Below are 26,951 nucleotides of genomic sequence, written 5' to 3' on the forward strand. Positions count from 1 at the left end.
ACAAGCGTGAACATTTCAGAGAGAAATCCTTGTTAGAGGGACCTATTGGGACCTTGTAACTTGATTTTCTATTTATTGATTAGATGCTTCTTGTTTTTGTTATGTGAATCTTATTGCTGTACAATACTGAATACAAAAATATGCATTAAGATAACATCAAGGGGTCTATTCTCCCCTGGATGGTTGCATGTAACTTCCATTAACATTAATGTGGGTTACACATGTGCATCAAGGGAAGAATAAATACTCTGATATTTGACTTAGCCAACAAAAAGAATGGACTCTTAAGGAGATATGTCTGTGGATCTTCCAGCAGATTTCTACATACCTGCAAGTGCCAGTTTTAAATGTTCAATATTCCCTGAAATTATGAGTGCTGAATATTTGGCTGAGGGAGAATTTGGAAGTTCTGCACCCTCTTTACACCTGGTTAGTGTTCAACCAGTAGTTATCCCCATGTTGGAGATTAATTTGGTTTGGAGTGCCATGTTATAGAACCCTGTCTGAGGACAACAATGTATGAAGCACCAGGGAATAATACAGAAGACAGATGCCATACAAAAATATTGTAATCAACAAACAACTCTAGAACATTTATTCTTTAAGAGAAAATAACATTTTCTTCACTATGCACAACTCGTGGCAATGAACAGAAGGCATACTACTGTTGAGACTAGGGTTGCTGGTGTCCGGGAACTGTGGCCAATGGGAGCTGGGGGGGCGGTGCCTGCAAGCAAGAGCAGTGTGCGGAGCCTCCTGGCCCCCCTGCCTAGGAGCTGGATCTGCTGCCGGCCGCTTCTGAGGTGCAGCAGGGAGCCAGGACAGGCAGGGAGTCTGCCTTAGACCCAAAGCACCGCCAACTGGGATCCGCCCGAGGTAAGCCTGCACCCCAACCCCCTGCCCCAGCCCTGAGCCCCCCCCAAACCCCACATCCCTGGCCCCACCCCAGAGCTTGCACCCCCAGCCAGAACCCTCACCCTCCTGCACCCCACCCCACTGCCCTAGCCCAGAGCCCCTTCCCACACCCTGAACCTCTCATCCCCAGCTCAGAGCCCGTACCCCATCCTGCACCCCAACCCCCGCCTCAATCCGCAGCCCCCTGCCATGTTCCATATCCCTTGGCCCTACCCCTCATCCTGGAGCCCCCTCCTGCACCCCAAACCCCTCATCCCCAGCCGCACCCCAGAGCCCTCACCCCCTCCTGAACCCCAATTCCCTGCCTCAGCCTGGAGCCCCCTCCCACCCCCCTTATTTCTGGCCCCACCCTGGAGCCTGCACCCCCTCCCGCACCCTAACCCCCTGCCCCAGCCCAATGAAAGTGAGTGAGGGTAGGGGAGAACGAGCCACTGAGGGAGGGGGAATGTATTGAGCGGGGGACAGGGCCTTGGGGCAGGAGACGGGACCTCGAGGAAGGAGCAGGGCTAGGGTGTTCGGTTTTGTGCAGTTAGAAAGTTGACAACCCTAGTTGAGATAGGGAATAAGGACCTAGTGTTCACCTTCAAACAATGGAAAAAGGAAAAACTTAAAAAAAACGCCATAACTGGGGTTGTTGTGATTGACTTCAGTCAGAAGAGGATTATCTACAAGGTATGATGATGCACTCTCATGTCATATATATGAAAGTACATAGATACATGTGCTACTTCTATTAGATATCTGTTTTGGTGTTTGACAACTTCTCACGCTGTGTAGTATGTTGTGTAGAGAGAGTACTTACATAATACTCTTACCTCAGGCCTGAATTCAAAAAAAGCATGTAAACATGTTCTAAGGATGGTTTTCTGAGTAAGGATACTTTCTTGAACTGGGTCCTCACTGACCTCCCCCTCCAGATTGTTACAAGAATTTCATATTTGTGATAGTGTTACCCATACTGATACATGGCATGTGGGAAAATAAAGCCTATGCTAATGCAGGCTTATTACTCCACAGCCATATATATAGATTCTGTATACAATTTCTCTAAATTGATAGAAGATGTTAGGGACTAAACATGATGAAAGTGTCCCGTAATGGTACTTTAAAAAGGTGAACAACAAAGTAAATTCACGTGCATAGTTTTGATAGGTGCAAGGGTTTGCAACTGTGAAGGAGCCATTGGAGCACCTACTGTAAATATATAGTTATAACGCTGGTAATGTGTAAAGTATTTCCTTGACCAATCCAGACTGTGCCTTCAGTGTAATAGTAATTTTCCAAAGTCACTTGTCTGATGTCCTGCATTCAGACACAGTTGGAAATGTTTTGGACTAATTGGCAGACAAATTTATTTTCTTTTAAACAAAACCAATTTTGGGTTATGAGTGCCAACAACATCTGAAACCAGATTTTTTCACAATAATTGTTTAATTTAAAAATGACAGATTAACTTTTATAATTTGTGGGGTTGGTTTGTTTATTTACAGTATATTCCAATTTTCCACACGGAATGAATGCTAGCAGTCAATTTATAAACCTGTAAACAAAGCGACTATAATAGAAATACTGACACAAACCTACCTATAGTGGCATCGATGGATACCACTCTCATGAATAACTGTTACCTGGTAGGTTTGAGAGTGGTAGCCGTGTTAGTTGTATCAGCAAAAACGAGTTGTCCTTGTGGCACCATAGAGACTAACAAATTTATCTGGGCATAAGCTTTCGTGGGCTAAACCCTCTTCATCAGATGCATGAAGTGGAAAATATAAGAGCAGGTATAAATACATGAAAAGATGGGGGTTGCCTTTCCAAGTGTGAGGTCAGTAGTATTTTAACAGAGAGCTTTTTTTTAACCCATTGCATGTGTATTTTTCTGTGTTTAGTATTGTCAACTGAAGACCCAAACAGCACTAAGGGTAATGAGAAGGAATGATAGTTTAGATATAATATTTCCTTGAACTGCTGGTTGAATTAAATCTTTTGTTCTCTCTGCAGACATACAATCTATAACATCTTTTTGAGATGAATTTAGAAACAGGGGTCTGCAGTCTTTTATTCTTGGTCCAAAGATTAAAATTGATCACAAAAGACACAAGGGAGCAGGCTGTAGTATCACAGCTCAATGTGGTTAACGAGCATAGTGCATAGCTTCTGTTCTACTTAACTGCTCTTACAGGTTACAAATATTATTGATTGCAGAGGTCATTGGAGGCTGGAGAGGTTATGTTGCTTGATGCTATTTGGCAATCTTTGAGGGATGAGAGCTATGAGCCCTCATAGCAGTTGGGACAGGTATAGTTTAAACTGACAAAAGGAGATATATTTTTGTGTGAGTTGGCAAAGCCCTTCAGGTATAAATAATGAATTGAAATTTGATAGGTTGTTTTATCATAGGTCAAATCTTGTGCTGTAGAGGGGCAGGGGGAAGACTTTAATTATTATCCTTTCATCAGAATGCACTGATGATAGGTTTTCAGTCCTAGATCTGAGCTGTAGACAAATTAATAGTGCTTAGAAATCTTTTTACAAGGCATCATTTTTAGTATATGTAGAGATGGTTTACCTAAACTTGAAAATACAGCATAGGTGGAATGATATGTGAATAATTACCTACCAGTCTTTAGAGTATGCTTTTTGTTCTTTCATGTGGACAAAACGGTTATATTAATATTCTCAAAATTTAAGTTAAACAGCAGTATTGTATGTTTTACTAAGTTTCCAAAGAACTGGCGGGGGGACTATTTGCTTCCTGTATTTAAATTTCAGATATAAGATTCTAGTGCTATGTGGTAGCACTTAAAAAAATTGCCCTTTTATAGCTCAAGGTCAACATACATTTGGATATTGCTGTCCCATTTGAGAAATTAGGTCCAGAACATGCCCCATATTTCAGTGTGATCAATGCCTCTTCAAACCTGTAAAAATAGGAATTAGCTGGGTGTGAGGCCAGGGGCCATACTATCTACAATTAATATTTAGAGGGCCTAATTCTCTTATCAGGTTGTTAGCATTTTACAAATATTTTACACAAATGTAATTGACCACACTAGGTGCAAAGCCATAGATAACCTGGTCCACTGCTTATATGGTCTTCCTATGTATACAGTTTTAAGGACACTAAATAAATTATACTGAATAATTAATCATAATCCAAGTGGAGCTAAACTGAATATTAAAAAATTTAGATTTTTTTGCAATTCTCAGTTACTCAGTGACTTTAAGAAAAGAAATACAGAATTAAAGAACATTATAAATATCAATACATTTTACACTTGGTATACTTTAAATATTAATCGGGTGGTATATCTATACTGTATTACATACAGGGTCAGACCTTCAGCTGGTATAAATTGGTGTCGTTCCATTTACTTCAGGGGAGCTTTGTCAATTTACACCTGCTGAGGACCTGACCCATAATATGATTCCAAAATACTACCATTAATAATAAATGTCACTAATACAGAGTTGCCACTATTGGCTTTCAACCTTTGCTTCTCAGCACAGTGAAGAACATTGATGTTAATAGCTTTTCTTTCTGATGCCAACTGAATACATGTGACTTTTTGTCTTAAACTTCTTTCCATGTGAATGTGTTTTCCAGAGGCTTGCACTGATTTTACTCACCTCCCAGTACATTTACTGTATGTGAATTATATTGATCCAGCTTTAAAAGATTTTGTTCAAATGTCGCCATATCAATACTTCATGTGAAGGGTATATTTCTATGCCCACATTTGATTGTTCCCGATGCAGGTTCCCGTTCACTTAGATCACTTTCATGTGCCAGTATGGATCCCTATAAATTGGGAAAGGTGCATTGGTATGCAGTTTTTTAAGTAGATGAGCCAGCAATAAAAAGAAGTTGGATTTTCTCCAGTATTTCCCGTTCCTGATTTCCACCCCACTGCTTTTGGACGGAATGCTACTCCTGAATCCCCATACACACCCTCATTTTATATACTTTAATTTCACCCACACATGTTCAGACTTGCCATATCACATCAAATGTCCTTCCTGCCAAAGAGACCTGGATGTGGTTCCCTCCAGAGCATTTGGTGAATGGTCTTGGGGTATCTCTCTAGACTGCTGAAAGACAGTCCCCAGGGGACTGATTTTACTGCCTTTGTGCCTACTTCACCTACGTACTATTTACTGAATAATAGGAGGAACTGTGGCCAGTAGAGGCTCTTCCAGTGTGGTGTAGCACATCCCAAAGATAAATAACATCTGGCAGGTGTCTCTAAGAAATACAGCCCCCCAGTCTCCCGCCAATGTCTTTCTTTTGGTGTACTTAGTGGGGAGAGAGAAAAGAACCTGACAGCTTTGGTGTCTCAGATCTTTAACTGGAGCACACATGCTACACCAACATGCTCATCAGTGGTGACAGCTTGTGTGAAGTGACCAACTATCCAATAGGGACTAAAAGTCAAATTCAACCCTAGAATAATCAGTGTGAAGCTAGCGCTGTTTTCTTCAGTGGAGATGCACATGCTTACACTAGGGCTGACCAAGCTGAGATCACTAAATTCATTTTCCCTTGTGACCTTTACAGATTTGTAGCCAGTATAACAAACTTTGCTAAGATGACATAAGAAAGTTTTGCAACAATCTTCCGCATTATTTTTTAGAGCAGATGTTTCGTCAGTTACTCTGTATTACGACTTGTAGAAGTCTCAGATTCAGCAAATCAAGAAACATAGCAAATTGTTTCAGCTCTTTTAGTCCTGCCATAAGCAATACTAGGCAGCACAGAACCCAGAGGGAAGGTAGGCAGATTCCCGCATTCATCATTCAGTGTGAATAAGGCTTACTTCATAGAAGCCTTTCTGTTCCAGAAAGCCCTTTTTCAGAGGCTACTGTTTAATTTACTAGCATCCTTGACTTGATCCTTACTTCAAATACATGTGTGATGGGGTATATTCCCCACACTAGCCCTGCAAGAGCTGAATTAGGTCAGGTGGGCCCAATCAGCTAATTAGGCTGCAAGAAGGGGAGATATAGGCTGGAATCAGCTACTTATGGACAGGCTCACCTGTGCAGGAACAGGCAGGGACTATATAAAGCCAGGTAGCTGTCTGCTGCTGAGAAAGGATCTCTAAGAAGAGGGAGGAGTCTTTGGGGGCTGCTGGGGAAGGCTGCAGGAAAGCAGGTAGCAGTCACTTGCTGCGGGGAGGGATTGGAGCTGATATATCCAGAGGGAGAGGGGGAACCAGGTGTGGTAGGAAACCAGTCCAGGAAAGGCACAGTGAAGGCTAAGAGAGGAAAACTCAGAATTGCTGAGCTGAGGGAGGACTGGACTGGACTGGAATCCAGAGTAGAGGGTGGGCCTCGCTTCCCCTACTCACAACTGGGGAAGTGGCAAGAGGGTTGGAGGCACTAGCCAAACAGTAGGTCTGGAAAGACTGAATTCACCAGAAGGGGAGGACTTTAGTGACCTGGCCAGAAGGTCAAGCCACAGAGAGGAAGCTGCAGACTCAGGAATGAGTGGGGCAGCAGAGCGAGAAAAGACATACCAGAGGGAGAGTGCAAGCTGGCACACCTAATCCTCAGGACAGCCAGCAGGAGGCACTGCTTGCAGTGAGTGAACCCTGTGACACATGCAATATTAAACATCAGCATTTCACTTAAGAAGAAGCACTTATTTTAGGGAGACTGTGTCTGTGACTATCTCAGGCTCGATATCCTTTCTTCAGATGGTCCTTTTAAAGATTGAAGAACAATATTTTCAAAATGTCCAGTGGTTGAGTGCTTCAGTTTTTTGGAAGGTCAAGTTTAAGACATCTTTAAAAGAACCCGATTTTTAGAGGGCATCTGCTCAGTACTTCCTGAAAATCAGGGCCTTTTTTTAAAGTGCCAGCACCCAAAAATAAAAGTATTCAAAATCACCTAGTCACTTTTGAAAATCTTGGCGGATCCTGTTGCCCTCCAATGTTATTTTTAAAGGTTCCGTAAAGTTTCCTTAATTCACACACTGTTGTTAGTCAGGCTGCAGGACTAAGTCCAATATGTTGACAGCAGTGTAATTAACACATACACACACACACACCCTGCCGCCAAAAAAAAAAAAAGGATATTCCAAAACTAGAGATGTTAGATTTATGTAAGGATATATTTGAAGCCAAATTAGGACTGGGGGGGAGGGAGGGAGTTTTAGATTTCATGATGCTGAAATGTTATGTTTGACATTTCAGCCCACAACTGAGGAAGTCTTGTGAGAGCAAGGTTTTCTTAGAAGATTTCCAACATTGTGTGCCACATTTCCATGATAGCTCATGAGAATTCAGTGTTGTTTAATCCAAACCTAAACTTGTGCCCTGATTTGCTTTAACTCCAAACTGTAACATAAACATAGTTTACATCTAAACGTTGCCTGCTCCACCCACCTCTAGTTTCTAATGAATCTGCTCCTGTGAACTTTTGACCACATCTGAACTGAAAATGAACAAGAAGCTCCTTTGGGATTTTGATCCAGTCCATGGTTTGGGGATTCAGATCTGTTGCCACTTCTGTCCTGCTCTTGGTGTGAAATTCAAAGGAGTCAAGATGCAAGTTTCTGGTTCAAGGTGAATAATAGTTTCTGCAGGAGGCCTATGAATTGCACAATTTAAAAATTAGATTACAGTACTTATGCAGACTTTGAATGAGAGAGCCCTCAACCCATATACTGTTCAACTTACTACTTAGGGTTTGCTTTGACACTAAGTCTACACTAATTCTCATTAATAAACATATGACATCTTCCTTCACATACTCTACTTCACATACATTCTGACTTGAGCGTAAGAAAATGCTAACCCAACAGTGGTGCTGTTTCAGATTTCAATGGGGGGTTGGGAGTTGGGAGCAACTTTCAGAAGGAGCCATTTTAGACCCCGGATGCTCTTCAATTTTTGAAGGATAAAGTGTAAAAATTAGTCTATTTCAGGAGCATTTGTTGTGATTATTTCCTATGGTATAATAACAATTCATATGGGTTTAAGTATCAAAGAGGTAACCTTGTTAGTCTGTATCCACAAAAGCAACAAGGAGTCCAGTGGCACCTTAAAGACTAACAGATTTATTTGGGCATAAGCTTTTGTGGGTAAAAAACCCACTTCTTCAGATGCATGGAGTGAAAATTACAGATACAGGCATAAATATACTGACACGTGAAGAGAAGGAAGTTACCCGAGAACTGGTGTTGACAGGGCCAATTCAATCAGGGCGGATGTGGTCCACTCCCAGTAGTTGATGAGGAGATGTCAAGACAGGCAGGTAAAGGGAGAACAATAAGTTGACAGAGTGCATCATCGTCTGTTTGGAAGTGATGTCCATGGTTGATGATAGCAGTGTGATGGGCAAAACTAATTAGGAATCAAAAAAACAAATTCTCTCTATATACCCCACAGCCTGGGGGCACTGTCCCTGTGCACCCACAGCACCATTCTTCTGTACACACATCTGTACACACATGGGGGTGCAGACTCCCATCCCAGGGCACCTTCCTCTGCCCATGTACACACTCCTCAGAGGCCCCATTGCTTTCCAAATATGCATCCACCTCCTCCCCCGGGCCTCCATCCATCTGCACATCTCCCCTGGGTTTGCTGAGCTCAGGCATCAGCAGCAGCCACACCACAGGCTTCAGTGCGGCCAATGCACACGTGCTACCATTCAGTGCTTGTGCATCAATGTGGAGAGCCAGAGAGGCAGGTTATGAGGTAGGGTCCCAATCCCCCTACACACTGAGGTGCTCAGCTCTACCTAGCATGAGGGACTTTTCTCAGGCTCCTCATGCACTGCTTTCCCCCCTGGAATGAAGCAAGGGAGGGAAGGGGGGGATAAAACTCACTACCACAACCCTATCTAAGTCGTTCCTTTGTAACCCAGGTGCCTTGTAGTGATTTTCCTCCCCATCTCCCCCCCCTTTCTACTTTTTTTTATTAACAAAGCCCTCAGCTATGATTAGGGAATTACTCTTTAGAACTGTGCAAGTATACCCTATCCCAGGGTAAAGAAATCATTAATAAAAAACAGTAAAAAGAAGCAGTTATATTACAAAATAAATCTACCAGGCTTACAAAGAAAACAAATTTGAAAGAGCCACCTGCTGTGGAGATGAGGCAGTAATCTCAACAGCAGGAAATAAAAGGGGGAGAGGAGAAAAATACAAAAGCATAGACATTAAAAAAGTAATTAAAACACTTATCTCCATCAACATACATAACAAACAAAAAAAAATCAGCCACCTAAAAACATACTCTATTGAACTGCACAACAGGAAGTAACAAAGCTGCCACCATAACAAAGGCTTCTCCAGGAGAAAAGAGAAAGATCCTTTAAAAATATAAGCCTCAAAAGTATTTACTAATGCGCTAATCACTAATTGCCTGACCTTGAGAGATGTGGAGCACCTGCAGAGCACCCACAACTTTATTGGGAATTGCATCTCTCAGGATTAAGCCTTTAAAAATATACAGTGAGTAACTCTTTAGATACCAAAAAGAAAAGGAGTACTTGTGGCACCTTAGAGACTAACCAATTTATTTGAGCATGAGCTTTCGTGAGCTACAGCTCAATGCATCCGATGAAGTGAGCTGTAGCTCACGAAAGCTTATGCTCAAATAAATTGGTTAGTCTCTAAGGTGCCACAAGTACTCCTTTTTGCGAATACAGACTAACACGGCTGCTACTCTGAAACCTGTCTTTAGATACCAACAACTTTCTGTTTAATATTATTCCAGTAGTTGTGTTAGAATGAATTTTAATACAGCATTAGTATAATCAGAAGTGTTCTACAGCTGGAATAAGCAGAAGCATAATGTTGCATTTTAGTACACCTAAATCATTGTTTAACATTGATGGATTGACAGCAAAATTGTCAGTACTTAATCCTGTTCATCATAAACGGATGTAAACAAATAAGTGGAGCATGTAAAACTGAATACACATATGGATCTTATGTCTAGGGAAAACTAAGTTTTTGACATTTATGAAAAGCTACTGTATTAATATTATCTTTTCCAGAAGTACTTTAATGTACTTCAAATGTGTAATACAGTTTGCACAGTGACATAGAATAAAGCAGATTTTTGTGCGTAGATTTTTGATCTCCTTTCCCACGATCACAACCCAGACATGTTGAAGAGGACTAGCATTCAAGAATAATAAAGGATTCTTACAGGAACAGAATTTTAAATATATATATTCTTCTCTGTCATGCACCTGTGCTGTTTGGTGATCATACGGTACCAGTGTCTGTTAATTTCCTGGCAAACTGAGAACTTTATCAAGCAGAGGTGCATATCTGAAATATTTGCTATGGAAGTATGAGAGGCCAATGAGAGAGCTGAGTGCATAAAAAGTTAGGGACACAGTGGAAACTAGGGACACAGTTAGGTTAGGGACACAGTGTCTTTGGTTAATTCAAAAAGGCTCTTTTCAGCAGAAAAAAATAGGTATATGGATGCTCCCTGTGGGAGGCCAAGTATGTCATTTATTCATCTAGCCTAATAAATCATTTTAAGAAGGGAAGAACAGTGACAGTGAGGATGGAATCTTTGGAGATATTTAACTGCTAAAATCAAAATGTCTCTACTGATTATATACAAGCTGCCATTTTCCAGAGGTTTATAATGTGGCCAAATCTGGGTTGATTTTCCTGACACAAAGGCCGCACCCTGTTAGATTTGAAGCCCTGCTCCAGAAAATGGGATGCTAACACATTTCAGTGAAAAGGTGGTCAGAATTTTTTAACATGGGCAAAACAATGTGTTTTTTCCTAGCCTCAGTCTCAGAAATGGCTACATTTTGACTGACATTTTCCAAAAGTAATTCATTCTGAGGCAAACACCCGCCATGGAAAATTTCAGCCCAAATGGACAATGTTTGGCAGAGTTATAAGCAACTGAAAATGGATTTATAATGGCAGGTATAGAGAAACCCCACTAATAGCAGTATTATCAACCCTGTCTATAATTATGGCGGTGCTGGTCCATAGCTGAGTCCAATGAGCTCCACCCTGTCCCTCTAGCCCAGACTGTGCTCAGCTCCACAACCTCACAAAGAAGACATCCCCATTTCTCCCCCGCACAATGCTCCACAGTCGTTCCCCCTGGTCAAGCAAGAATGAGGAGACATTTCCACAGACATTGTCCACTTCTCTGGGAATTTCTTTTCACTCACTGGTGGTTAGTTTGTGGGTTTTTTGGTTCATTTGTTCCTGGTTTTTTTTCAAGTTGTAAAATCCATAATTCAGTATATGTACAGGAGAACCTCAGCGTTGTGAACACCTTGGGAATGGAAGTTGTTCATAACTCTGAACACAACATTGTGGTTATTCTTTCAAAATGTTTACAACTGAACATTTACTTAATACAGCTTTGAAACTTTACTATGCAGAAGAAAGTGCTTCTTTTACCTATCTTAATTTACATGAAACAAGCACAGAAACAGTTTCCGTACCTTGTCAAATCTATTTTTAAACTTTCCCTCTGTTTTTTTCAGTAGTGTACATTTAACACAGTTTCCTAATATATTTGCTGCTTTTGTTTTTTGTTTTGTTTTGTTTCTGCTGCTGTCTGATTGTATACTTCCGGTTCTAAATGAGGTGTGGTTGACACTCAGTTTGTAACTCTGGTGTTTGTAACTCTGAAGTTCCACTGTATGTAAATAAAAGTTGTGTTGATCATACTTAGAAAACAAGATGCACACATAAGTGAACAGTGATATTTTCCAAGGGTATGGGATTTGGTAGCAGAATTCACAACACATGATTGTGATTTATTAAAAATCTGGTGCCATGGAAATGCAAACCACTTCATTCCTCCCACAAGCCTCCCGCCCCCATGAATTTGCTAATTTTTCATTCAAAAAGGGTACTTGACAATTAAGTAAACTGTTACTGTCTAAAGCTCCACAATGAAAAACAGAAGAGAATTTAACTGAAATGTCTTTGTTAACAATTTACGTGACAATACAAAGGAAATGAAAGTAAAATAATATTCAGGATATCTGACACTGAACAGTGCTTTTATTCCCCCTAATCTCCCATCTCCACCCAATTTTACGACTGGCAACCCTGAGAGTACACAGCAGTTCCTTCCAGAAACTCCCTGAGAAGGAGTGTTCCTCAGTGCAGCGATGGGAAATGGCTAAGTTATTGTTAGGCTTTGGTATGTGTTACAGGCAGGAGATTTGGAGATGAATGATTGTTTCTGATCAGGGAATACTGAATACTGAACAAAAGAGTCTCTTTAATGGCTTACTCGGTGGATTTTGAGAGGTGAGAATATACTTACTAGAGCCTCTGTCGTTTATGTAGTTCTAAAGTATCTATTTCTTGGGTGGCTACTGGCTATTGTGCATCAGTATGGGAACACAGTCTCTCTCTAAAGCAGTGATAGTCAGACTGAGGCTTGTGAAGCACAAGTGTCTCTGTAATGTGTCTCCTGCAGAAAATGATATTAAAACACTGTGATTTAAGTATTAGTCTAAGTTATTAACCAATCAGGATGCTTTTATTATGTTATTAACCAATTGTAGTTGATAAAATAATACTTCACAAGTCATTTTCTGTGTGAATAATATATAGTCAATGAAGTCACACTTCTGTGGCTCTTTTGGGTAATGTTAATCGCTAATTTGGCTCCTGAACCACGGAGGTCTGAGTATCACTGCTCTAAAGGATCTTTTTAATGCATCTTCAAAGGGTATTTCTCCTGGGTGGATAGTGTCTCCAAATCCTCTCTTTCCTGGATAGTTACTTTACCCTGAATTGTATCTATCATTGGTGACTGGTTTTTTTTTCCAAATTGACTTTCCTATGTGACTCTTTTGCTCTAAACTATATTTCTTCCATGTAACTGTGTTTCTCCAGATTGTCTCTCCTGAGTGGCTACTGGCTATTTATCAATATTTGATCTCTCTCTAAAGTGTATTTCTGTTAGGTGACAGTTTATTACGGAAGGGTATCTCTGCAGGATGGGTATTAGTTCTTGTATTTCTCTCTCTCTCTCTCTCTCTCTCCATATTATGTCTCTCTCATGGGTGGCTACTGGCTGTGTGAAGTACTTGGTCTCCTCCTTGTTTAATTGAAGTACTGTATCTGCAATCTTTACCATGGCAAACACCAGTGAGAAAGATTATATATTAGAATCCAGTACAGCCAGTGTGAAAGCATAGGAAAGCATTGTAACTGTGCCAGGCATATATGAGCATGTGAGGGGAAATCCCTAAGCATTTCCTTCAAATGTAAATATTATAAATGTGGTTTTCTTAGATGTGTCTGTGAAAAGAAAATGTGTCTCATGCAAATAACAATAAAATGGATGCTAAGCAGTAGATCCCTAGTATTCTATTTTGTTATCACAGTAGTCAGGATAAAAGCTCTTGGACCAAATTCATCCTGGATCCAGTTCCATTGGTTTCAGTGGTATTGGACCAGCAATGAATCTGGCCCATTAGCATTAGACTCTTGGCCTGATTCTGATTCTCTTAAGATTAGTGGGAGTTATGTCACTGACTTTAATAGGAGTAGAATCAAGCTCAGTTAGAAAGCGAGACTGCACTGGTAAAAAGGGATGAGAGTTCTTTTGGTTTGGGGGAGTATTGTTTTCATTTTTGAAAGTTGTGGGGGAGAGATTAGGGCCACATATTACCTTTAATTCACACTGGAACACATGTTAATGTCAATGAGTTTTGCACACGGATCGAGGATGGAATGTCACCTCTGGTAGTGTAAAACCCAGTAGTAGCAGTTGCTCAGATCTCTCTCTCAACTCTCTCCTCAGCCTTTTGGGAAGAGGCTTAAGCACTGAGAGTTAGAGAAAGGAAAGCGCAGTGCTGTAGGGCTGCTTATTGTGGTACCCATTTTAGAATGATAAAACAACATATGAGTAGCAGGGGAGAAAGAGCAATCACAATCTGTATAATTTTTGGACCATTTCATATACATATTTTACATACTCTTAATAAATACACACCAATTAACTGGCAGCACCTGAGCCTATCCCTTATTCATTGTTCATTAGCAAATGTTCTTACTTCCAGAGGAAGTATGATATTCAGGGGTTCTAATCTGTTATACACTGAATTTGCACAAGTATTTCCTTACCTGATTTTTCTCAACATCTAGCTATAGACGTGGTATTTCGAGCCACATGTGTTCAAAAATCATGAATCATGCCAAAAAAATAGTTTGAAGGCCAACTAGCAAAAGAGACACAAACTAACAGCAAAAGTTTTTGTAAGTACATTGGAAGCAAGAAGCCTGCCAAACAATCAGTGAGGCCTACTGGATGACTGAGGTACTAAAGGAGTACTATAGGAAGATAAGGCTGTTGCAGAGAAACTAAATGAATTCTTTGCATTGGTCTTCACTGCAGAGGATATGAGGGAGGTTTCCACACTTCAGCCATTCTTTTTAGGTAACATCTGATGAACTGTCCGAGATTGAGGTGTGAGTAAAGTAGGTTTTGGAACAAATTGATAGATTAAACAGTAATAAGTCACTAGGACCAAATCGTATTAATCTCAGAGTTCTGAAGGAACAGATACGAAATTGCAGAACTACCAACTATGGTATGTTACCTATCACTGAAATCATCCTCTGTACCAGATGACTGAAGATAGGTATTTTCACGCCGATTTTTAAAAAAGGATCCAGAGGTCCATTAAGCTCTAACTCTAGTACCAGGCAAATTGGTTGAAACTATAGTAAATAATAGAATGAATATAAACACAAATGATCGCAATATCTTTAGGAAGATTCAACACTGCTTTTGTAAAGGAAAATCATGCCTCACCAATCTGTTAGAGTTCTCTGAGGGTGTCAAGAAACATGTGGACAAGGGTGATCTAGTGGATATAATATACTTGTGTGACAGATTGTACCCCTAATGTTTACCACTTTTACAAGACTATGATAAATTATGTACAAAGTATGCCTTGTGAGGTATTGTTTGAAAATTCATAGTTTGCTGATCATTATTGTCCTGGTAAAATATGTGTGGCCACCTTGTTTATAAAGTTATAAGATTCTATTGTATGATATTATTAAGGCATATTCCAAATCTGGGGAAGCAGCACAAATCAGTTCCTCAGAGATGAAAGGCAAACTGATGCCTCAGCCAAGTGTCAACAAAATCAAGTGGACAATCACTTGTTTAATTGGCCATTCTTTGGCAGAAAAAAGGGTGTGAGTGAGTAATTTACATCTTGGCAAAGGAACAGACTGGTTGTCACCTGAACCCCAGGTGGAGAGGATCCTCAAAGAGGAGGAAAAGTAATAAAAAATGAGGAACAGAGGCTCCAAATTACCTCTCCCCGCTCATCTCTACTCATGGCATCAATATTTGAAAGACAAAGGAAGCATAATTGAACTGGGGGAGTGGTTCTTGGCTGAAGTAATCCAGTCAGACTGCTGTAAGCATATGGTGAGAGAAACTTTTTGCTTTAAGCTCACTTAGCATTAGTTTGCATTTTACCTTTTATTTCTTTGTAACCAATTCTGACTTTTGTGCCTCATTAATTGTAATCACTTAAAAGCTATCTTTCTGTAGCTAATAAACTTTTGTTTTATCTAAACCAGTGTGTGCTTGGATTGAAGTGTTTGGGAAATTTCATTTGAAATAACAAGGTCTGTGCATATCATTTTCTATTAATGAAACAATGGACTTTCTATGAGCTTGTATGATCAAGGAGGCTATTGGAGAGTACATGATGCACATTTTTGTTAATCTAAGTGTTTCCTCTTTAGATATAAAAGTCAAGACTTTTGTTGAAAATGTCGTGTTATTTCATTCAATTTGGATGAAAAATAACTTCCTAACTCCCATGCCATCTAATCCATTTTCTCTGCTACCCAGCTGCACAGAAATAGAAAGACATCTTTTGCAATCTTTTGGTTTAATTGTGAAGTCTCTCTACCTTATCGCATGCTGATGTTCTACAACTATATGTTATTAATGACATAAATAAATAAATAAAGACCAATAAGTACTTGCGGGTTCCAGAAAATAAGTCAAGAACAGCCATTGATGATGATGTACAAATGTGTTCAGGGCAGATATTCAATTTTGGTACTTATACCCGTTCCTAATTGATTAAACTGACTGGTTAGCATTGTGGTGTTATTTTCAGATGTAAGGTGGTTTGGTAAGGCCCCTAGTTTGGTAAAACTGTTGGTATTTGGGAGGTTTTTAAGACTGTTTGTCCTGCTTAACTCTTGTTTTTTAATCTTTGAAGTTTTCTAAATGATCTGCTTAAAATTGTATTAGGTTTACCAGAGCCAAACAAAGATGGTATATTCCAAGGACTGAGAATGGACCAAGGTTTCTACACATCTAAAGACTTTCTACCACTGGTAGCAATGGCAAGTAAACCAGGTGTGTGTATATATAATATATCATTTTAAACAGGTTCAATAGATTGTTAGCAATTACGTTAGTAGTTAGTGGAGTTCCACAGTACACAGACACTTGTACAGTGGTAAATCCAATAAAGGGGCATGTGTAAATGCAGAAGGATGTATGGTCTAGATTGTTGTGTCGCAACCCTCTTAGGGATGATAAAAGACAATCAGGGAGGCTGCAAGTCATTGAACATTTGATATTCAATTCTGCAACAAAGAAAATGAAATAAAGTTAGAGCATGAATAAGAGAGATATAAATTACTATAAATAATTATATACTAAAGTATAAATATTAACACCAAATTATATTTGGATAATGACATAGGCTTATCATGATGATCACTGATACATTTTATGCACTTTTCTAGTAAATGTAAGGTGGTCATGAAAACTTTTGAGGTTAAATAAGGGGTTGCCAGCTTGAAAACTTGAGAAACATTAGTCTATATAGATTATGGGTTGTGTTATGCCTTTTTAAACGTTAGGAATTGTCCTCTTTAAAAATAAAATCACACACTGCTTGACTGGGTGTGTCAGTATATGACCGTGTGTTAGTCAAATGATTATTTCTATATTCTTATATACAGTACAATCTGTATACAATAGTTACGCCATTATCACCTACAGAATGGATCAGTTCAATGTGCTCTACATTGAACTGCACCTGAAGACCGTTCATGGTCTTGAATGTGGTTGCCTGCTTACTTAACACAGTTCCCCACAAACAACATCTTGCACAAATCATCTGTTGCAGGGACTTTATTTTCTGCTTATAAAAGTGAAATTTTATGTTAACCCTTTTTAGTACAAAGTGGAAGTGTTGCAGAAAGAAAGATTTATCCCTTCTCTATTCCATCCCTCATCTGCTATGTTAAATAGGTTACTTTTGTCCATTTTCTTAAATTTATAATATAAATAAATAAATTTAGAAAATAAATTTAGAAACAAAAATGGGGGGAGGAGGAAATCGTTGAGAGGGACTTGGCTAAAAATAAGTGTGATGGAGAACTATAAAGCTATAAAACATTTCATGATTTAATAAAAATAAAACCATATAAAAATAAAAACCACTACCTTGAAACAGTTATAAAATACACAGATTTATATTCTAAAATACAATATAGAATTTGTATCCTTAAAGTTACTCACATACATACGTGTTTGCAAGATTGGGATCCATGTTCATTAAAAATGCCATCTTTCATTGAGATTGTATTTACTAGAAGATAAAATGAATTTTATTTCATTTATTCTAAAAAGATTAAGTATAAATTTTGAGGAAACAGACCAGTGTCTCAGATCACTGTAAAATACTGTCATCAATACTCTCCAGGTATTTGGTATCCTACATTAATAAATATATCTGTTTTACATACAGTACATTGCTTTTTCTGGTGCCTGTCCAAGGCTCTAAGCGCTTCATGCTATTTAAAACTAAAACTTCATGCTATTTAGAATTTGAAAATAATATTTGGTCACCTAACACAATTTTTTTTCTTATTTCCAAGATGACAATTCTCCAATGATTAGACTCCCCCACAATATATATATTTTCTCCCCATTTGCAGCACTTCCCCTAAACTCTCTTTCAATTTTCAGGTCCATTGCTTATGAATTTATATTCTCTCAAATTGGTTCCATGAAATAGGCCTCCACATTAAAATAAATGTTTGTGAAATATAAATATCTACACATGCCCCCTATTTAAACTCCCAATCCTGTAAAGATTTATACATTTGAGTATCTCCATTAACATTTAGGCCCCAATCCTACAAGTCATTACATGTGGGCAGATCCCTGCACTCATGTGGAGTCATTTGCAGGATTGGGGCCTTATCTGAGAGAGAAACCAAGATCTGAATGACATTGTGACTAAACTTTTGTTCATTTGAAGTGGTATTTCTAGGCATGTTGGAATGGTGTCATAGGCATGCATTGCACTGTCTTCTCCCATGTTGTGCTTGTTCTTTGATAAAATAAAGGAGTTCATTTTCCATTGCTGTCAATCTACCACCTTTCATCAGACTGAATTCACTTTGGAGATAAATTATTCTAGACAGAAATAGATATAGTAAAGTAATCAAAGCCCCAAGCCAAAGCCACATGGAAAAATGACCGAGTCTTGCAGTATGTGGTACCGTTTCCAAGTGGAGAGGGTTTTGTGGATCAGGATGTCTTTGTTTTTCTTTTGTGAATTTAAATTTAAAGAATTATTTTCTTGAAAGAAATTGATATTTGTGCTTCTGCACCCTTGCTGTGAAAATTCACAACTGATATAGCACGAAGTTCAGACTTACAGAGCACTGATTATATGGTCAACACAAACTCTGCTGAATGAAACTATCACCAACTCATTGAGATTATAGCTTTATATTATTTATGCTATAATTTTAAAAATTACTGTAATTTGTCTAATCAGCAGTTAGTTACATTTAAACTGATGCTAAAGTGCAATCCAATATATGGAGCACATGCATTTTAGTTTTACTTAAGAATCTCTTATAAGTGAATTATCAAATAGAGCACCTTGGATAATGAATTCTTAGAAAGTCCTAATTCTCTCTGTTTCTTTTTGCAAATAAAGTCTGTAGAAAACCAATATAGATTAAGCACTTAGTTCAGAACAAGATCCCCTAGAAATTATTGTAAGAATAATAATCTTACCTCATTGTGTTCAGCTGCCATAGGGAATGGCTTATGAGAACCATGCCATAATCAGGATATATTCAGAGTCTTTTATAAAAGTTACTTAATTCTGATGGCTAAGAGACCAATATTATTAAATTATCAGATGGGGCAATAAACAAATCAAAAGCTGTTAGAAAAATACAGAGTGCCACTTTTTATAAACTATAAAGATGGTTTTTACTTAGGAGAATAATGAATCTGATGAAATTAGTCAAAAGTTTAATTTTTGAGTGATGACCTCAAATTGATTGAATCCAGTATGACAGATCCTACATTCTTAAAAATGTATTGTAGTTTATAACCCTCCATGATGGGCAGGCATTGCTGCTAAGGGTACTGACTATGAAATTACATATATGAGCATATCTTAAAAGTGGGAATAAAACTGTCTTTCAATGAAGCAGAATAATTTGATAGTGACACTCCATGCTCGGAAACTGCAAGATGCAATTTTACACTGCTTTGAGTACAAGTATCTTTTGAGTTGTCATGCAGAAATTGTTCTCTTCTTGAAAATGGGGTTTTCTTTTCATCATTCAGGAATGTGTGCCTGTCACTCTCCATTGCCATTGATACAGGGAACTGTAATTGTACTTGGAGCAGGAGACACTGCTTTTGATTGTGCGACATCTGCTTTACGCTGTGGAGCTCGCCGTGTATTTGTGGTCTTCAGAAAGGGATTCACTAATATCAGGGCTGTCCCCGAGGAGGTAAAACTGAACAATCAGAATGTTTTTGTAGTAGTAACAAGACTGATTTTATGAGCTGGAATGATGATTATCGTTGTTATTTATACAGGGCCCAACTTGTGCAAAGTACTTAAAACACTGTAACATAAGGTTTAATTCATCAAAATGAAATCGAAATTTGTAAATGTTTATTCTAATTCTGAGGCTCATTTTATGTTGTGTCTGTGTCAAATTATGCCCTCAGTTATGCTTGTGCAATTCTCCATGAAGTCAATGAAAGTTGCTCTTGCGTATCTGAGGGTAAATTTTGGTCCTTTGTTTATAAACTATAAAATATTTAGAAATGCTTAAACACACATATGCACCTGAGATATCAAATGATGAGGTGTACCTGAATTATTGTGGGCCATTCTAGTGTTACTAGTGACTTTTCAGGAATCTGATTTCCCAAAAAAGTTGCACTTCTGGGACATACTTAATGAATCACAGTGATCCAGACAACTGCTAGGAACTTATAAAGACATGTAAAAAGGTTCTTTGTGTGTTGAATGCCTATCAAAGGCTGGTGAGCGATGGCATTCAGCATATATTTCTGTACTTAACTTGATTTTGATAAACATTTTTTATTAAGAAACCTTTTTCATTTGTCTTCAATTATTAGATTTTGGTGGTCTTATTTGGTTATAATTTATGTGGCACATACTTTGGATTGTTGCATAATTTATACTAATGAGACATGTAATGTACCTCAGTCATGGAATTTATATGAAAATGGTCCTGTCTTTTCAAGAGAAAGTGTACATCTTTGGAGACCTAATAGTTACACAAAGGGGATGATGGCACACAATAAGCAATGTAATATCTCAATGTGCATAAGTTAATTCTGTTTTCCTTGCCGTAAAGCAAACACTCAAGTTGGGGTGGGGGATTCTTTAAATAAATAAATTAAATAAAGCTTATTGAGATAAAATGTAATTCATGTACTGATCTGTTTTTCAGTTCATCAGTATTCAGACTCCCATGATCTCTTTGTGAGTGTATGTGCAAATCTTTGTATTTTTTAAAGTTGTCATTCATAAAGTCTGTAATTATACCTATTAACTAAATCACACTACAGATTAGAAATTAATAAAGTAAAGATTGCCCCTAATCAAGCATAGCCATTATTGAGGTTTCAAACATGGCCAGATGCTGAAATGCTGTAGAATATCACAGGTATGAAAGAGATTATTTGTCATATAATCATGTAGGGCCAGATCCTGGCTGGAGAATTTCAAGTATAGTGTCTATATTTAAGAAAGGCGGGGGAGGGGGAAAGTGATGCAGGAAACTACAGGCTCATTAATGGGCCTCAATTTTATGCAAGGTCTTTAGAACAAATTTTGAAAGAGGTAGTAATTAAAGACAAAGGTAAATGGTAATTGGTATAAAATAAAACAAGATTTGACAAAGGTAGATCGTGCCAGACCAGCCTAATCAGTTTTCTAGACATAGCAAATGCAGTAGTTCTAAACTACCTGGATTTCAATAAAGCATTTGATATAGTTCCACATGGGAAATTATTAGTTAAATTAGAGAAGTTGGTGATTAATATGAGAATCCAGAGATGATGGGTAAGGAACTGATTAAAGGGGAGACTACTGCTGGTAAACCTGAAAGGTGAATTATCAGGCTGGAGGGAGGTTCCAGCCGAGTTCCTTAGGGATCAGTCTTGGGGCGAATCTTATTTAATATTTTTGTTTATGACCTTGGTACAAAAAGTGGGAGTGTGCTAATACAATTCGCTGATGACACAAAGCACTGGAACAGCATACAAGCAGATTTGGATGACCTTGAAAACTGGAATAATAGAAAGGGGATGAAGTTTAATTGTGCAAAGTTCAAGGTCATACACTTAGCAAAAATTCCAGTTGATAATATCTATAAGCGGGGGACAGATTATTTTTTCAGAGGAAAATTTAGTTTGTTTTTGACAAAACCCTACCCCCACCCCCAATTTATAACCACTTGTACCTTGCATTCAGTGCAGGCCTACCCCCCATCTAGGCTGCAGTCAGTACTGAGTCTGTGCTCACCTAGACCTGTCCTTAAAAGACCAACATACCTTGTTATGTAGGGTAATTCCATTGACATCAAAGGGACCACACTAGTCTAAATGCAGATTAACAGAGGAGAAAATATGAAAAATTAATACTCTTCGCCATTGGTGTATATGCTGATCCACTCAATATCATTGGAGACTTTGGAGTAAGAATCAAGAATAGACCGTAGCCCTACACGGCAATATATTTTGCTAGATATGGAATATATGCAAACTTCATAAATCAAAATCTTTTTATGAAGACATCATAATCTTTGTATGACTTTTCTTTTTCCACAGATGGAACTTGCAAAAGAAGAAAAGTGTGAATTTCTTCCTTTCCTCTCACCTCAGAAGGTTGTTGTGAAAGGTGGACGAATTGTTGCTATGGAATTTGTTCGAACTGAGCAAGTTGAAGCTGGACACTGGATTGAAGATGAGGATCAGATTGTCCGTTTGAAGACAGATGTGGTGATCAGTGCCTTTGGTTCAGTTTTAGGTAACCCTAAAGGTAATGCTCAGCTGTAATATGCTATATAACAGCCTGTTATTACTTTAGTACTATTACTATTTACATTTTGGGAACTTTGGCTTTCCTCTCCTAAATTTTGTCCTCAACTACAACTGGATAAATGGGTTGTGGGAAGGTGGAATTGGGCTCTTAAGTCTAAATGTTCAAAACTGAGAAGTAATTTGGGCTGGATGCCTCTGTTTTTGTTTGCACAACTTGCGACATTTTAAAGAGTTTTTAGAAAGTGTTGAGCACCTGCCTTGTGATCTGTCTCTTTTATGGTATTTCAAGTTGAGTACTCAAAATAACTAATCACTTGAAGGCACCTTTGCGTGTAAGTTATGGAGTGCTGTGTTAGAATGTGTGAGAATATTATTGTGCAACATAGTCCGTAAATTATAACAGAGTAAAAGAGATCGATCCAAAATCCAGTCTTTGGTAATTCTAAGGCACCACTCAGTATGGTATCTAACCAAGAGATATTTGCAGATCATCAACCTTTCCAAGTTAATTTTGGAAAAGTGATCCTTTAGTGAATGACATTACAGCATTCCATTTTAAGGCTTAATCTTAAATGGTTCTTAGCCATTGCAACTCCCCCTATTTTCCTCCCAACATCTTACAGATTTAGGTACTTATTCCGTATAAGTAACTTCCTTATTAAATTAATTCAGTCTGCAAGAGAAAATTTAAAATACACTAGGTGCCATAATTGCAAATTCAAGAGGTTGTCTGAAAATCAAGCTGCGTTCTGAATGCTTCATATATCACTTAAAAAGAAGGAATGTGGAAGCAGAACATAAATGGGCAATTCTGTTCTTAATGCAAGAAGAAATTAATACAGCTTGCCTATCCACAGCTATATAGGCTCTATAGTCTTCATCTTGACATTAGCAAACTAAGCAGATATAACTACAGGTGGGTCTGACCCAAAACTCAAGATCCAAACACCCCTCACAAATGAGATGTAGATGCAAATGTTACAGTGCATACCCATCTATAACTGAAAGACATTTGCAGTAGTATGGTGCTATTTTCTCTCTTTCTGACTGTAATCATTCCTTAAAAAGAACTAGGGGCTGCTGTGATGGGATGGATAGATGGATGGATGCCCTCTGTATTGCTCAGGACTGGACAGGGATCCCAGCTGTCTCACACATGCACTCCTTAAGGACTGGAGGCTGAAAAATCAGGAGCTGAAAACTGATGGAAGAAGCTTGGCTTCTCTTTGAACAGATTGAAAGATTCTAAGCTCCTTAAAAGCTTAGATACATCAAAAGCATATTAAATACCAAAGCCAGCTGACTCAGTAGAAGAGAGATGGACCACAACTAATTGAGCCTAAACTGGGGGGTATTCATAAACGTGATCTAGATGGTGGGAGTCCCAGAGATGGACCTGTACACCTCCTCCATGTATAGTAATACCAGGAAATTACTCCATGACATGTCATCCTGAAATTTTGGGCATGGATGCTCTGATACAGAAATGGACCAGACTCATACTATGTACTCCTTCCCATTTGCTACTTTAAAGTGCTTCAGGGGATAAGGCCAAAAAAAGTTTTGGAAATCCTTGTAGCATCACACTGGCCACAGAGACTTTGGTTCTCTTAGACAGTGCAAAATACAGCTCAAAACCTCATAACATGGCAAAGACTTCTGTACCTTCTTAACCACAGACAAGTTTTAAATCCAAAACCATCCAAGCTGAGTCTAGCAATATATCTTGTTGCCTTGCAGCTTCATATAAGGACAAAACGTTAGGTAATGGAGAGGAGCTATAAGAACATTTTAAGAATTCCAGAATGTTGCTGACAGATGTCAGTAGAGCTGTCCTGTAACACAAATCAGATATCCAATACTTCCCATTCAATAATATTGATACTAAGGAACAATGTTTACAATTTTTAATCCAACGTATTATCACAGGGGGATTTTAGATTCTCTACTACAATAAAAGAAAGGGAGCAAAGCCATTCCTTTGTAAATTTAATTTACAGGTGTTCAATTGTTGGGTACGTAACCAATGATTTTTGATAATTTAATTCAAGATGTGCTGTTATCTACAAGGTAATTGCATCCGTCGTACTCACAGTGATACTCATTCTGTGCAACCTTATGTAGTGCAGTTATCAAATGGTCAAAGGAGTAAATAAGAAGCACGTGGGACTCTGATGACTTTTTGTGAGTGGGGACTACCCTTCCACTTGGTGATATGTTGTCATATAAAGAATTTAATATGTGTGTTGCTTATGGTCTAGTGATCAATCTCACCAAGGAAGTACAAAGAAAAGCTAGGGTTTGAATTTTTAATGGAGTCATGAGCCACTGTCTTGATGGAATTGACTTTAATTAGAGAATATTTTCAAAAAGCCATTTCAAAACCCTCATCAATTCTTGCTATTTAGAAGGTCTTTGGGAAGGTTTTCTCAAATCTTTTGGGGTAAATAAAACACATTGCCTGTGTCAGTGGCAAATTGTGTTGGTTCTTGGGTGCCAGGCTAAAAGGTTACTCTACTTGTGTATAGGTATTCCCACACTCAATCTTGCTTCAGCTTTAACTTGATGGGCTGATGGGGCCTAATGCGACAGTTTGTCATTTTGGCTGACACTGAGGTTTTGAACAAGGGACATCCAAACCTAAAAGCATGAGCTGCTACAGCTTGAACCTAAGCTCTATAGCTGATGACTATAACAAATCATATCCTTTGTGGATTTGCACAGAGGGGGACCGATAACACATGCTTACCAGTGAATTACACTACCACTAACTATAACCCTTTCAAAAGATGGGGAACCTAATGCCCATTTGCCTGTTAAATTACCCATTTGAGTTCTGTGTAGCAACATGCTGTAGTCTGATAGGAACAAAATCATAATTCAGGTAGATTGCAGAATGAGTCCTTTTCCTTTGGATGGGCAACATACCTCAGTTTCACATGATATGTCTGTGGATACTGCTCCTGGTATATAAGCTGAGTGCAGAAATTTCTCTCACATACTGGAAAAGTTAAAAATAAATAAACTATGAAAATAAATTACTATCTTTTGTGGATACATCATTTTCAATTCTTTACACCTCTTCGTTAACCAGCAGTCTTGAAGCAATTCAAATATACTCATGCTCATTGAGAACTTAAATCCTTGGCACATCAGAAGTTTAAAAATAAATGAAAACAGGATTTAAGCCCTGATTCAGAAAGTCATTCTCTCAAGACAGGACTGAAGCACATGCTTAAAGTTTAGCTCACTGGGACTTAAGCATATGGTTATCTGCTGCCCTGAATAGGAATGGAACTTAGGATGGAAAGGCTCTGTCAGTCCATTATTGTCATCATGATGTTTCTCGCTCTTGCAGATGAACTAGTAATTTTACAGCTCAGTTTCCTCATGCTCATAGGGAGGTATTTGCTGTTTGAAGTTTTCTTAAAATACAATGCTATTACATTTTCAAGCATTCTGGTTTTTACTTTATTTGCCCTTTGGGCTCAGAGAAATATATTTTTAATTTTTTCACAAAACCTTAGGAGAACTGCAGTCCATTCTATGCTTGGGAAGCTGGCTGAGAGAGCTGGACAGTTGCCATATAGAACTGTGTTAAAAACCTAAGCACCACTGGTGAAAAGCAGTTAAAAATCAGGTTGTTGTTTATACTAGATTCTTGAAGCGGAGAAATACTGGCCTGTGATGTTTTCTTGCTTGTTTGTTTTGGTGAAAGGAAGTTTTTGTGCAGGCACAGTCTGCATTTCCACTGAGCAGCACATTGGGGCCAGGAAACAAGTTTATGATTGGGCCTGAATAAAATAAACAGCCTCAGGGGAGCTTTGCACTTTCACTGACTCTCCCTGCTTTCCTGTTTTGCCATTTTGGAGCCTAAAATGTGTGAGTGAGTTACAGGAGTATCCTCTGGAACCATTCCAAATTGCAGTTTACCCAATAAATAAGAACATAATTCCTTGTATTAAAATGTATCTCTTAATGGTGCTGCATATAATTCCCTGTATGCTACTAAATAGAAGACCAGTTGATTTTAAGGCCCAGGCTTTACACAACAATTGTTTTCTTGAAAGAGAAGGGACAGCACCAGTTTGCTGCTTCAGATTTCCCCCTATTTAGTGGGGTGGGGGGAGGACAGGATGGTTTTTCCATGAAAAAATTATGAAGAGAAAATAGAACTTTTGCCACATATGTAGTCCAGAGCTAATACAGGAGATGCCATTGACAATGCTAGTTTCATTCAAAATTCTGTTTAGCAGGCAGGAGTAGAAAGGAGCCACTCCTACAATTTCTTGGTAAGAAATGTATGTTCTTTATCTTCTTTAACAAATTAAAAGAAATACTACAAAGGTCCAAACATAAATGCAGAAAAGTAAGTATTCTAGTATATACACAGCTGTGATAAATGAAGGAGGGGGATAGCTTCCTTTTATGGACACCCACCCAGCCAGCCAGTTAACTATAAAATCCCTCTTAGTAGCTGTTCTCTACTTGCTTTGCCTATAAAGGGTTAAAAAGTGTGACTACATGCATAGGTAAAAGGAATTAAGTGGGCACCTGGACAAAAGAGCGATGGGAAGGCTAGAACTTTTTAAAATTGAAAACTTTTGTCTGTTTGTGGTTGTTCTCCCAGAGAGCAGGGACAGGGCTGGGACTATGCTGTAAGAAGCT

The 26,951-nt window shown here is 38.5% G+C and overlaps 1 protein-coding gene across 1 annotated transcript in view; it reads left to right on the forward strand.

Annotated features, from left to right (window-relative positions):
- DPYD (dihydropyrimidine dehydrogenase) overlaps positions 1 to 26,951 on the forward strand; it is a 537,067-nt gene that overhangs the window by 255,055 nt on the left and 255,061 nt on the right. The window contains exons 9-11 of the mRNA XM_084637885.1: positions 16,179 to 16,286; positions 19,542 to 19,711; positions 22,071 to 22,281. Coding sequence (XP_084494011.1) covers positions 16,179 to 16,286; positions 19,542 to 19,711; positions 22,071 to 22,281 — 489 coding nt within the window. The remainder of the gene's footprint in view (positions 1 to 16,178; positions 16,287 to 19,541; positions 19,712 to 22,070; positions 22,282 to 26,951) is intronic.

This window comes from Lepidochelys olivacea (assembly GCF_965140295.1).
Source record: "Lepidochelys olivacea isolate rLepOli2 genome assembly, chromosome: 8".
In the NCBI taxonomy this organism is placed as follows: Eukaryota; Metazoa; Chordata; order Testudines; family Cheloniidae; genus Lepidochelys; species Lepidochelys olivacea.